General features: G+C 44.7%; 1 protein-coding gene across 1 annotated transcript in view; it reads left to right on the top strand.

Annotated features, from left to right (window-relative positions):
* The window catches only part of LOC118384008 (peroxisome proliferator-activated receptor gamma coactivator 1-alpha-like), a 63,582-nt gene extending 52,286 nt beyond the window's left edge, over nucleotides 1-11,296 (top strand). Inside the window, exons 5-12 of the mRNA XM_052507402.1 lie at nucleotides 2,251-3,211; nucleotides 3,453-3,498; nucleotides 3,994-4,058; nucleotides 4,761-5,298; nucleotides 5,412-5,487; nucleotides 5,598-5,716; nucleotides 5,868-6,001; nucleotides 6,868-11,296. Of these exons, the coding sequence (XP_052363362.1) occupies nucleotides 2,251-3,211; nucleotides 3,453-3,498; nucleotides 3,994-4,058; nucleotides 4,761-5,298; nucleotides 5,412-5,487; nucleotides 5,598-5,716; nucleotides 5,868-6,001; nucleotides 6,868-6,959 (2,031 nt within the window). The 3' untranslated portion in view covers nucleotides 6,960-11,296. The remainder of the gene's footprint in view (nucleotides 1-2,250; nucleotides 3,212-3,452; nucleotides 3,499-3,993; nucleotides 4,059-4,760; nucleotides 5,299-5,411; nucleotides 5,488-5,597; nucleotides 5,717-5,867; nucleotides 6,002-6,867) is intronic.
* The last annotated feature ends 2,968 nt before the right edge of the window (nucleotides 11,297-14,264 follow it).

Below are 14,264 nucleotides of genomic sequence, written 5' to 3' on the forward strand. Positions count from 1 at the left end.
AAAGGTTAAACAAAACTAAGTGCAGCTAGTTTGCTGTCTTTCCAGCTTCTGTTTGAAGTTATTGCGTTAGCTGTGTTGTTGGCTAGCTCCTCTGAACAACAGTGTCCAAACCAGAGCTCATTTTCTATGCCAGGCGAAATCGTGCCTCATTAGTTCATTGTTATGGATGTATCCAAATAAATGTTACTAGAAAACAGCTTAAACAAATGCAAATGCAGCTACTGTTGTTATTCTGTCTGCACTGTTTGACGTGACTGTAAATTAGCCGTAGTTGGCTAGCTAGCAAGCAAGGGTTAAGAACGTTGCAAGCCAGTATGGTAATAGAAATGTAGAACTAATGACTGGGTCACGTCCATAGATATAGAACAAAAAGACTGAACGACTGGGTCGCGTCTCTGGCAACCGAACCAATAGAACGAACGATCAGCTGGCTTGGGTAGCAAACCCTTCTTCTTCGATGATTTATTGGCTATTGGCATCCAATAAATGTTGCAGTACTGCCACCTACTAGACTGGAGTACAACTCCCTTTTACATTGCTTTAATTTTTTTTTTAACTAAACAAAACCATATAACAACACTCACAAAAAAAGAATACATAAATAAATCAAATAATAAAAAAGAACACCACCCTACTACACTATTTAAATCTATTTAGTCCTACCTCAGGCCATCAACCTGAAAGGATGGGACACCACCTCTTTAATATACCCTGTAACTCTTCTGATGTCAAGTCTCACACACCCAAATGCCTCTCTGCAGCTGCCACCACAAGCTCAGTTTTGAGCGACTCATTTTCCATCCCTGCAGTACAGTTGAAAACCATTGCTATAAATTCTTTAAAAAAAAAATCCAATCTTACTGAAACATGTATCACTTGTTGGCCTATCCCTCTATACTGGTACAGATCTACTACTCTCACCACTCCTCTCAGGAACCCTCCCTCTGTACTGGTACAGATCTATTACTCACACCACTCCTCTCAGGATCCCTCCCCCTGTACTGGTACAGATCTACTACTCACACCACTCCTCTCAGGATCCCTCCCCTGTACTGGTACAGATCTATTACTCACACCACTCCTCTCAGGAACCCTCCCTCTGTACTGGTACAGATCTATTACTCACACCACTCCTCTCAGGAACCCTCCCTCTGTACTGGTACAGATCTATTACTCACACCACTCCTCTCAGGATCCCTCCCCCTGTACTGGTACAGATCTACTACTCACACCACTCCTCTCAGGATCCCTCCCCTGTACTGGTACAGATCTACTACTCACACCACTCCTCTCAGGATCCCTCCCCCTTGACCCATCTTCCTCTACTTTCTTCACTGTCTCAGCATATAACAACTTCTGCACTACTCTATCCCTGGAACCTTAAACCTGCCTCTCTCGCACGGGACATTTCTGATCCCCAGCCCCATGAGCACCCCTACAATTAACACATACCACAACTTTCCCCAATGCTATGCATTCCTTTGTTTCATGCCCTTCTGCATACTTCTCACACCTAGGAACCTCCCTCCTACACACTGCTGCCACATGCCCATAAGCTTGACACCTGTAACAACGTAATGTATTCTGTGCAAAAGCTTATACAAGATGGCTTATATATCCTAACATCACTTTGTGGGGCAAAACCTCAACATCAAAACTCAAAAGAACAGACAATGATTCTTCTGTTTCACCACTCACGCCACCCTGTCTGCGTTGCACCAAACGACGAGCATCACAAACACTGGGAATCTTCCCCTTCAGTTGGTCAACTTTTACATTTACTGCTACCCCAGTAATCACTCCTTTCAATGGTGCCCCTTTGTTGAGAGCAAAATAATTCAAATGTCTTGCCCTAATTCGTTTAACATGGAGCGCCTTCTCCCTCTGACCAGCAGAAACACAAACTATTATCACAAGACCACTTCTGCTTACCCTCACCGATTCCACAGCACCCAACTCTATTTTCACCCACCCTTGAACCCACAAGCTGGTGGTTACATAGATTCTAGGATGCACTCTCTCTCTCTCTCATGATACTGGGAACGTTGGTATGATTATGAAGGAATGTTTTATAACTTTGAATCTTTGTGGCTCTCTGTGCTGGTTTTGGTTACTCATACGTTGAAATTGTTCCCTCGGCACTGTATGTTCTCATGGCCTAGACATTCCTTAATATTTTGGGCCATACAGTGCACAGAGGCTCACCAAGGTCATTTTATAGGTAGTAACTCTAACTCTTTCTTTCTGTAGCGTGAAAGCACACAGGAGCGTAAGCCCCGAGCGGTGCGACCAGCAGGACGTCTGTGCACAGAGCTCCACCGGCACCTGACCTCTGCACAGGAGGCGGAAGACACTCCTTCAGCCGACACAGAGGATGAGGAGGACGAGGAGGAAGATGATGACGATGAGGACAGTGAGTCCGAGGAGGAAGAAGAGGGGGACGAGTCCTCGGGCAGTGAGAGTGAACGCTCCACTCCCCTTGAGCCCACCAAGCCCCAGTTCTCCTCGGAGAAAGAACTCAAATCTGTGGTGGAGCTCATCAAGTATATGCACACATACTGCCTGCCCATGCGCAAGCAGGCTGGCTGGGAGCGCAAGGAGCGTGAATGCCCAGGCCAGGTACGCAGGGCCAGGCCCGAGTGCCCCACGACCCTGATCCACCCGAACTGTCACAAGGCTGCCCCCCAGGCCCAGAGCTGCGCCCCTCGGCCGCGCCTCGCCTTTACCCGCAGACGGGAGGTCAAAGCCAACTCTCTGCTGCGCGAACTGCTCAAAGCGGTCAACTGCTTTGACGTGAGCAAGCCTTACAGACTCCACAGCCCCCCCTACACCCATAACAGAGATGCTATCACCAAGCCAGCGCATGACAGAAAGACTGAGACCCCTAGCCCGACTGCCAGCTCAACCAAACCAGAGTTTATGAAAGAGCGCGGCCTAGAGGTCCCTCTGAGCCCTGACCTGGAGGACGCCTCCTTCTCAGTCCGCCGCTCCCGCAGGCTCGCTTCTTTCCCCAGCCGCTTCGCCAAGAAGGTGCGTGCAGGCCGGGTGAGGGAGGAGCCTGCGTCCGGGGAGCGGCGCCCTGACGAGGAGGACAAGGCGGTCAAACATCCCCCGGGAGACGACCCGGAGAAAGACTCCGCCGCCAATAACAACAGTACTTCCCAAACCACGGCAGACGCAGCCGAACCCGATAACCTCTGCTGTCAAAACGGTAAGGCAAGATGGCGACGATGTCAGAAGCCCCAAGCTCTCAAAGCCTGTCCCGATTTTTCAGTCCACATGGCTCCATCATGCAGTATCTTTCTTCAATTTGATGTGAATGAATAACACAAGTGCCACTGTTAAACGGCTGGTAAAATGTTGTTTTTATACCCGCTGACTCTACTGTTGTGTTCTCTGACCATGTATGTAATCATTGGTACCAATGGCTCTTTCTGTCATTCTGATTGCAGAGAAACGCGCCTGCCTCTGTCTGCCGCTGACTCCCAAATCTACTGGGTTTGTTTTCCGTACTATAGTCCTATACACTACAATACATATACTGCTTGCCCATAGCCCCACTGGACTCACAAAGCTATTTTAATGTACACTTCTGGAAGTCTTCCGTGCGTGAAATGACTGTGCTGTTCTCTGGCCCCCTAGATAGTTTTTTTTCTTCAGCTTTGTGGACTCTCTAATATCCCCAAAGCACTCCACACAAGCCTTTCATGGTAACACAGATCCAAAAATAGAACTCAATAGGAGAAGGAGCTTGTACTGTAATACCAATCATAGACGGCTATAAAGGAAAGCTATTCTCATGTAGTTCACGTTCACAATGATAATGTAATACAATCTCCAACAAAAGAAAATAAATCCTTAAAAAAAAAAAAGTAAAATCAGAGCACCGAGCAGTACATCCTTTTGTCGCCCCACTACCCGTACCCCCTTCCCCTGGCCCTGATGATGACTCTGCAATCTGTCTCTCTCTCTCTCTCTTTTCCCCATGATCAGAGACACACAGTATGCCAACAGGCCCTTTGAGCAGACTCTCAGCGTGGACCTGTGTGGCACAGCAGGTAATGTTGGGGCTTTGAGTTGGTGTTGATCACCTTGACGTCTTTTACGCCTTGGCTTGACGAGACAACATTTTGGAGCTATATCCTTGTCTGTCAGAAGTAGCTTGTCTAGAGGGAAGTAAAGTCTAGCAAATATAATATGTTGTAGACTGGTTTATCTCTTTGAGATATACTATTGCTAACACAGCTCGGTAGCAAAGCAGTAGAGGAGAGGGGGAATGCATTTGTATCGTGTTGTGAAGAGCATGACTGGAATCTAATGACGTGATCTGTCTCCTGGGTAAATGTCATCTTGACATGGCTAATTTGGTTGCATAGCTACTTGGGAAGCGGAGAAGACAAATATAACAATGCTTTACAGTGTCTGCCGCTGATATCTTCCTCAAAAGCCGTAATGTTAACAACTGAAAGTCAAATACGCACTTCGGTCAAAACTAATATGCGATCGTGTGCTCGCCTTGTGCCGTACCAAGGTGCTGTGTTACTGTAATGTTACAAAATAACAGCCTCAGAGCAATTTGTTGAATTGGGAAAGCCATTGAAAGACCGATAGAAGTGAACAGAGTAACAGACAGTACACCCAGTAACAGTTAAACATGAGCAGTGTTTTAAAACGTGACGTTTCTCTAATGTTAACCCGACGGAGCTGTTTGACACCACTGTGAGGTACATGTGACTTAATAGAGTGGCGTGTGTTTTCAGGCCTCACCCCTCCCACCACCCCCCCTCACAAGCAAGTGGAGGACGAGCTGTTCAAGCCAGAGGGGAAAGGAGAATCCACACCGAAGGGCTCGTGGCTGACCCGGGCCCACTCCCGCAAGCTCCCCGAGCAGACTGAACTCTACGCCCAGCTCCGCAAGATGGGCCAGGCCATCGATGCAGAACCCAAAGTCCACAGGACGTTCGGAGACCACGACTACTGCCTGCTGAGTCTGGGGGAGAGCCGGAAGAGAACCGCCGCCATGCTGGCCCACTCGCTGTTCGGACGCTCCTCTCCGGAGGGGGACAGGGCTGAGCGCAGGGTCCAAGGGGACAAGAGGCTGGAACAGCAGCGTGAAGACAGGCTCTTTTCCAAGGTGCCAGAGTACCTGAGTAACGGTAACAGGGCTGACAGAAAGGGGGACGCTTTATCCCCCCACAACTCAGATGAAGAGGGGGAACGCTCCTCCCGTTCACCCTCCCCCATTCTCCACTCCAGCTGCTGCCAGCCCCACTCGCCTAGCAGCAAGCCCGACTTCAGGTGAGAATATAAACCACTGTCACATGCCAATGTCTTCTCTCATTGGCATGTGACTCAGGTTCTTCCATTAGCTCCCGTCTTATTCTGTCTCTGCTTTGTGTCTCTCTCCTCAGCTGTGAGAACTCTGAGACGTGCCACGGAGACAAGCAGAGAAACAAAATCTCCAAGTCTGTGCTTCAAATTGACGAGGTAAACACCAGTTTTGCTATTATGAGTTTTTCCAGTGTGTGTGAAGTCGGCATTATTTGCCACTGCGGCAAGTGTCTTGTTCTGACGGTTGCCATTGTGTCGTTGCCTAGGACAACTGCCAAGTGTTCTACATACACAACCTGCCAAGCAGCGTCACACAAACGATGCTGCGCAAACGCTTCGAGGCCTTTGGAGACCCGGAGGACTGCAAAGTCATCACCAAACACGAGTAGGTCATTTTTTTATCAGCCTGCCTGGCCTGTCTGTGACCTTCCAGAGTACGGAATGCAGTGAAGGTGGGGGCCACGTGCCGAAACTCTCTGTCTTTTTGTGTGTGTTGATGTGTGTGTTTGCGTGCGCTTGTGTGTGTGTGCGCATAGGGAACGCTGTGGAGTCATCAAGTTCCGTCCGGCACCCAGCGGGCAGCAGATCCAGAGGCACAGACGAGAGCCACTTTTCCAGAACGGAGGGGGTGGCATGCACAGGCTCAGCAGGAAGAGATATATAGATCTGGGTAAACAGAGATACAGTCAGAGTACAGTCAAACCATGAATGTAGAAAGTCGTTAAAAGGTGCTACTCATTGGATTTCTTCAAATGTTTGCCTTGTAATTTCAGAAAATGTCCATGATATATCTGCCGCTAATAGTGGAATGATAGGGTTTCACGGTATTACCCACCAGTGTTGTGATTGGCTGTTGTATTTTCAAATTGATTTCTCCTGCCCAGTGGCAACTGTTGTCAAACTGGGAAAGCTGTTCTGTCTTTGTGGCTGTGTTATCTTGTGGAAATGGCTCATGTTTGCTAAAATTCTACAATGTTCGCTCAGTTTCAGTTTATGTGAGAAAACATGTTGTGAATAGTGTGGGGAATCATTGTACCATCTCAATCGCTGTGAAATATATTTAGTATATTTCACAATATAAATATATTTAGTATATTTCACAGCAATTTAGATGGTACAATGATTCCCTACAGTATTCGATGCTTGTTTTCTCACATAAAAAGTAATGCTGTGAAACTATCATTTCATTATTAGTGGTAGATATATTATGGACATCTTTCTGGAATTACAATGCATCCTTTATTTAACTAGGCAAGTCAGTTAAGAACACATTCTTATTTACAATGACGCCTTACCGGGGAACAGTGGGTTAACTGCCTTGTTCAGAGGCAACAGATTTTTACCTTGTCAGCTCAGGGATTCGATCCAGCAACATTTTTGGTTACTGGCCCAGCGCTCTAACCTGTAGGCTACCTGCCCAAAAGGATGATCTGTTGGATGGCGGCAACGCTGAGATATTGTACAAGTTGTATCTCCATGTAATGTTGACGGCTATGATGACACTGTTCTAACTAAGCTGTGTGTTTCCCTCTCCAGACGAAGCTGGACCAGGGCCGGTGAAGAGCAAGTATGACGCCCTGGACTTTGACACCCTGCTGAAGGAGGCCCAGAAGAGCCTGCATCGCTGACGGTGCCTCGACTGGGCCTCGCCTTAGAACCCTCATACCAACCCCAGACTCGGCTCAGTACCTCAACCAAGGCACCTCGTCATGTTTACATTTTTAACATTGGAATAAGAAACGGGCCTTGTCTCTTTCAGCTGAGGATACTACAGAGGAAGCTAGCGGGGGTTGTAGGAGAAAAAAAAAGCAACGAAACAACATATAATGTATCTGAACACAAAAAGCTGCTTCCTGTCTGTGTTCATGACTTTGTTGTGACTCGTCGTGGTCCCGTTGAGAGCCGATGGGCGTGTGGGCGGGCGAGACCTCTGTAGCAAACCTTGCTCCCTCCGTTGGTCGTTGTGGTGTGTGTGTCTGCGTGTGTGTGTCGTTTTTTTGTACCCCCTTGGTCACTACTGGTGGAACTGCAAGCTGTATTCGCCATTACGTTCGTACGGTATATAACAAAACCTGCTTAATATTAGCAAAATTGTGGATGTTCAAACTGTGTGTGTTATGACATAAAATACAAAAACAAAAAAATCCTTCGAACAGCTTAGAGTTTACAAATCGAAAATGAAAAGAGAAAAAAAAATCTTGTTTTTTGTCATTTTAGTGCTTCCTTGATTTAATCTATGCACTCTAACGAGGTAATCATGTTTCCTCACTTGACTTCTTTCCCCTACTCTGCCACTCAACACTGCTATGCTGTTGGCTGCTTTACTCTATAGGTTACCTACCCACTGCTGCTAAGCTAGCCACTCTCACAACCTGGTTACGCTGATCTAGGATGGCAGTCACTTCCTATCCTACCAATTCCACATAAATGGGGCTATGACAACTAACACTATTATGTCATGAAGTTAACTTCGAGGCATATTTACCATATGAAAACTCACACACTCTCCAGAGCAGAATCACAGTCTATCCCAGCCAATTCTCTGCGCTGTTTGTACTATCTGAACATGTCTGATCTCAATCAGTAAGCGCAACCCAGCCAAGGACAGAGCAGAGTCAGACATTTACTCCAGGTTCTAGAATATAACGTATACTATAGTAATGGAATGTACACTTCACTGATCTGAATGTAGAGCCCTTACCCGAATCCAAGTCTCTGGAGTTGGTCCTTTAATAGAGCTGCATTGCAGCCTGTCTCTTTGTGATGCACCCAGCAGCATAGCTGAAGGAGAGAGTGTCCAAGGCTCACCGCACCATTCACACCAGAGAGAGGGATGGTAAATCAAAAGTCTGTTGAACTCTGTTGAATTTTCCCAGAGATCTGGATGGTACCACATCAGACAAGCGTCTCCACCTCATTTAGATCCTTCTTCTCGGGTGCTCTCTCCCCCTTTTTACTCTTGCTCTTCCTCCTCTGAAACACTCATTTACTTCTCCCAAGCTATCCTTTCTTATTGGTGGAGGAGTTCAGCTTGCTTTTCCTACTAAAACTCCCATAACTCGCCTCGTGGCTAAAAACTCAAAAATAGTTTGCGTGTCAGTTTTTGGACCGTGTATCCAATGTGTACCTGGGTGTGTTGTCTGTCTGTCTCGTGTTCGAGTTGGCGCTGCCATCGCTGGGGATCCCAGAAGGACCTGTGGTCCTCTGTTGTGCTTGGAGACTGAAAACCAATTTTCTTCTCTCCCGCTCTCTTTCTTGTTTTCTTCAAAGACCAGGTCCCCCAGCCCCTCAATACTGTACAGCCTAGCTCTTCTGTGTGTGGGCATGGGGCCTCGTGCTGCCCCAGCCGTGGCAAACCTCCTTCCTTTTTTTCTAACAGATTATCCCTGTCTCTCTCTCCCTCTTCCCCATTTATCTAATCTTGTCCATTTATCTAATCTTCTCTGTAACACACATGAAATTGAATGTTTACATCACTGAATTCTCGTTCGACTTTATTAGAGCGCACACTAAGTACAAAGACGCCTTATTCAGTGTTAGAGTATCCTATCAGGATGTGCCTTCGTGGCTTACCCTAGTAGGTTTACTAAAGGAAAAAAAAGGACAAATATTTAGTGCTATACATACTGATAAAAATCAAGCAAAAAAAACTTGCTAATCAAAAGAGGAAAAGCTGAATGACTATTTGTGCTTAGTATGTATACTACTAAAAAGTGAGAGAATGTGCTGGTTTACATTTAAAAAAAAGATATATAATGTGTATATAGCACTATACGTAGTGTAAACATGAAATGTATCGTTGTGTCTATACAGCGATTTGTAGATGTGCGTTATAAAGGTGGTGGGACACCATTGCAAATCAGACTGGCAAGGATAAACTGTTTAAAGATGCAAGGTTAAACAATACAGGGAGTAACTGAACTGAAGGAAATTTATTTTAAAATGACTTGACACAAGTCAAACACTGTTGTATAAAGTATCCCTTTAGATATGCTATAGAAAGTTTAATTTCTTTTTAAATGATTTCAATATTTTTGACGATTTTTTTCTTTTTTTTTACGCAATTGAGATGCAATACATATATCTATGAGACAGCCTTTCTCAAAGATTGGAAGTGGTTATTTCAGTGGTTGGTTGTTAAAATAAATCCTTGAAAACTGATCCTGTACTGTACGTTGTAGAACTGCTGTTAAAAAAAAGAGATATATAAAATGACAAATAATAATAATAATGTGGTCAGTCATGCCATACATTTAAAAAAAATCATGTATAACAATAATACCATTGCACATAAAGCCCCAAATAGTGAAATATCTGTTCACAACTTCCCATGAAAGGAGCTCGGCTTATTACGGACACATGTTGGTAGACGGGTTGTTAAACTTGTTGAAATTCAGTGGACACTTGTATAATGATTGGCAACTTGTGAACACGTATGACTAAGCTTTGGAGAGAGGGAAAGGAAACAGTCACTGCGCTTTTTAGCCCCTGTTGAATTTTCAGACTACTTGATGCCAGTGGAGTGCTTCCATTGGTAGAGTTGAATGACAACAAAACAAATTCTCATGTGGAGAGCCTTAAAAACAATAGGGGGGAACTTAAGCTATCACTATAGCTTTTAATATTACCGTTTTATCTCCTTTCAAATCCAATGTGTTTTATTATTATTATTATTATTATTATTATTACAACTTTTTTCAATACAGCCATATTATAAAAGGTATATAAATATATATACATATGAATATATATTTGTGTGTTTGTGTAGATATTAAGATGATATTATATACTTTCTTATAGAAAACTTTGATGTTGACCATTTTCCTCGGTGTTTCAGAGCACTTCGGCACATTTCAACACCTACTGTCAATCTAGGATTTGTTAGGTTGGGAGATGATCCAAATTGAGCCCCTTCCAAAGGTAACCCTCGTCAGAACAGAATGCAATTCTTCCCATTCTTCATTTCAGAAAATGGCAAGAAATTAACTTGAGGCAAGTTGACCAAAACTATATTTGATGTTGGCTTTAAATCGAATTCGGAGAGCCTTGTCAGATTGATTTTCTAACTGTCATTATCCAACTACATAGTCCACACAAATACATATTTAAGTTTTCCGATTTTATTTCATTGGAAAATGTCTCTTTAAACTCACCATGTTAATAAACTTGCCCTATAGAAAGAAAGTGCAATACTGGTCCTTGAATCACCATTGTTCACTGTACCCTAGATGTAAAATGGCCATGTGTATCAAAGATTATTTTGTATCCCAACAGACAGAGCGCTTTCTGTCAACTCACAGAAAACATCTGATAACATAATGGTAATGTGATGTCAATGGCCACTTTGGGGGCTGCAAACTGTCACAATCTAGCTAGCTGTGAGCGGGTCTTTGGTGGAAGAAAAATGGACATAAAAGGGCATACATTGTTTGTTTTTCCTGTTTAGATTTTTTCATTGCTATTGATTTTTTTGTTGTTGTCTATTTACATCTAATAACTATCAAAATTCAAAATTATTTCCTTTTTTTAATGTAGTTTTGGTAAACGGTAAATACTGCTAGTAAGATTTTATATTTTTACATCTGTTGGTTTATTTTACTTTTATTATTTTTTATTTATACGCCACTTAGTTTGGATGTCTTTTAATGGTGTTTTTTTTCCCTGTTTTGTGTGATTTTCAGATGTCTTCAGAATGTGGAGACAAAATGCATTTCAGTACTTTTGAATTGTTAAAATCTAGTTTCGTAGCTACATTTATCTATAGACTGAAATTATCTGCTGTTATAAATTATATTTTAATTCATGTAAATAGTTTCAAAATGAAGACTATGCTTCATTTGAAACTGAATACATTTCTCTTCAGAGATTGTTTACATTATTAAACTGTAGAAATGTTCCTCATATACTGTAAAAAGTACATATTTTATTGATTTGCCTCCAAAAAATAAAATCCTAATGAACAACATGTGAAGGTTTGGACATTATACTATCAAGTTGGGCATTAATTGATGTGTCAATGGTTGAGACTGTACACACGCACTGGAGCAAATAGAGTAGAGTAGGCCTTGAAGTATCCCTGTGCTACTATGATTTGGTGTTACACCACAAGGACAAGACGACACACAATCGCAGTAGTTCAAATAGTTGAATTCATATCTTTACAGTCCTTGTTTATGTGTTGCATATTCAGAGCCAATACATAAAGTGCATTGACACTGATACTATGCATACTAGACCTATACTATGCATACTAGACCTATACTATGCATACTAGACCTGCATCAACTATTAATTACAATACAAGGAAGCAACAAAAGGGTATTTCTCTGGCTAAAAGGCTTACGCAGCAAATCAATTCAAATGAATTGAATACATACACATATTTAGCAGATGTTATTGCGGTTGTTGCAAAATGCTTGTGTTCCTAGCTCCAACAGTACAGTAACATCTAACAATTCACAACAATACACACCAATCTAAAGTAAAAGAATAGACTTAGGAAATATATAAATATTAGGATGAGCAATGACGGAGTAGAGCAATGCCTACCATTCCCCCTGCTTTCTACAAGGAGTAACATCTCATCTGACACAAGCATATTTGGTATGATTCTATAATTCATTATTTTGATACAGTGGCTTGGGGAAGGGGAGGTGGGGGTCCCTTGGAGTGTCTCTGTCAGCACTGAGCACTTATTCTTGCTAAGGGGACATATCTAGCTAGCCTAGCAGGCGGACGGACACACTGACTGATTAAGGGCGACAGGTAGCCCAGCAGTTAAGAGCGTTGGGCCAGCAACCGAAAGGTCGTTCGTTCAAATCCCAGAACTCACTAGGTGAAACATCTGCCAATGTGCCCTGGAGCAAGACACTTTAACCTAGTCGCTCTGGATAAGGGCGTCTGCTAAATGACTAACATGTATCTTAAGGAGCCACTGGCCAGTTTTCCGCTCTTCTTGCCTGTGGTTCACACATCAGTGTGATATTCTTTAACTGGATGTCTCATTCCTCTGCAGCCTCAGCCTCTATACGGCTACGCTGCATCACTGAGCATCACAGCCCTATACGGGCAACCCTGACTGCAGCTCTCCCCTATTGGTGAAACACAGAGAGCGAGGCAGCAGCATCACCATCACGAGTGACGACACTACAATGCAGTGCTTAGCGAAGTGCTTGCGTGTGCTCACTACTGCGTGTCTAGCTGTGTGGTGTATAGTGGTGACGCACGGCTCTTTGCTACTGGAAAGGAAAACCCGCCTTCTGATCCCCTCTTCCAATCAGTTCTCATTCTACGCGCTCAATTAGGTTGCCACCCTCACGGGCATCGTTCTGTGTTTTGTAAGATTGTTATGTATGGCCCCAGTGGGACAGTTAACACACACACACACTATATCCTGAGGGAGGATGCGGCATCGCAGAGGGTAAGATGCTAATGCTGTGGACTTAATTCTGCAGTGAGGGCCCAGTGCAGAGTTGAATTACAGGTTTATGTACATTATTAATAACCATAGGATAACCACTGTTGAAATCAAAGATATATGTCTACATATACACTGCCCCCCAAAAATAAAGGGAACACTAAAATAACACATCCTAGATCTGAATGAATTAAATATTCTTATTAAATACTTTTTTCTTTACATAGTTGAATGTGCTGACAACAAAATCACACAAAAATGATCAATGGAAATCAAATGATCAACCCATGGAGGTCTGGATTTGGAGTCACACTCAAAATTAAAGTAGAAAACCACACTACAGGCTGATCCAACTTTGATGTAATGTCCTTAAAACAAGTCAAAATGAGGCTCAGTAGTGTGTGTGGCCCCCACGTGCCTGTATGACCTCCCTACAACGCCTGGGCATGCTCCTGATGAGGTGGCGGATGGTCTCCTGAGGGATCTCCTCCCAGACCTGGACTAAAGCATCCGCCAACTCCTGGACAGTCTGTGGTGCAACGTGGCGTTGGTGGATGGAGCGAGACATGTCCCAGATGTGCTCAATTGGATTCTGGGGAACGGGCGGGCCAGTCCATAGCATCAATGCCACATGAGGTCTAGCATTGTCTTGCATTAGGAGGAACCCAGGGCCAACCGCACCACCGGGATGCGCCATGTCTCCTTTCTGTTTGATTTGAGTTGGTTTGTTTGTGGCTGGTCACATCGCCAGAGACTGTTGGTCTGGCAGTTCTATTTTCACGAGCAACGCACAGGAACTCACAAGGGGTCCGAGGATCTCATCTCGGTACCTAATGGCAGTCAGGCTACCTCTGGCGAGCACATGGAGGGCTATGCGGCCCCGAAAGAAATGCCACCCCACACCATGACTGACCCACCGCCAAACCGGTCATGCTGGAGGATGTTGCAGGCAGCAGAACGTTATCCACGGCATCTCCAGACTCTGTCACGTCTGTCACATGTCCTCAGTGTGAACCTGCTTTCATCTGTGAAGAGCACAGGGCGCCGGTGGCGAATTTGCCATTCTTGGTGTTCTCTGGCAAATGCCAAACGTCCTGCACGGTGTTGGGTTGTAAGCCCAATCCCAACCTGTGGACGTCGGGCCCCCATACCACCCTCATGGAGTCTGTTTCTGACCATTTGAGTAGACCCACGCACATTTGTGGCCTGCTGGAGGTCATTTTGCAGGGCTCTGGCAGTGCTCCTCCTGCTCCTCCTTGCACAAAGGCGGAGGTAGCGGTCCTACTGCTGGGTTGCTGCCCTCCTACGGCCTCCTCCACGTCTCCCGATGTACTGGCCTGTCTCCTGGTAGCGCCTCCATGCTCTGGACACTACGCTGACGGACACAGCAAACCTTCTTGCCACAGCTCGCATTGATTTGCCATCCTGGATGAGCTGCACTACCTGAGCCACTTGTGTGGGTTGTAGACTCCGTCTCGTGCTACCACTAGAGTGAAAGCACCGCCAGCATTCAAAA

This window comes from Oncorhynchus keta, chromosome 4 (assembly GCF_023373465.1).
Source record: "Oncorhynchus keta strain PuntledgeMale-10-30-2019 chromosome 4, Oket_V2, whole genome shotgun sequence".
Classification (NCBI taxonomy): Eukaryota; Metazoa; Chordata; class Actinopteri; order Salmoniformes; family Salmonidae; genus Oncorhynchus; species Oncorhynchus keta.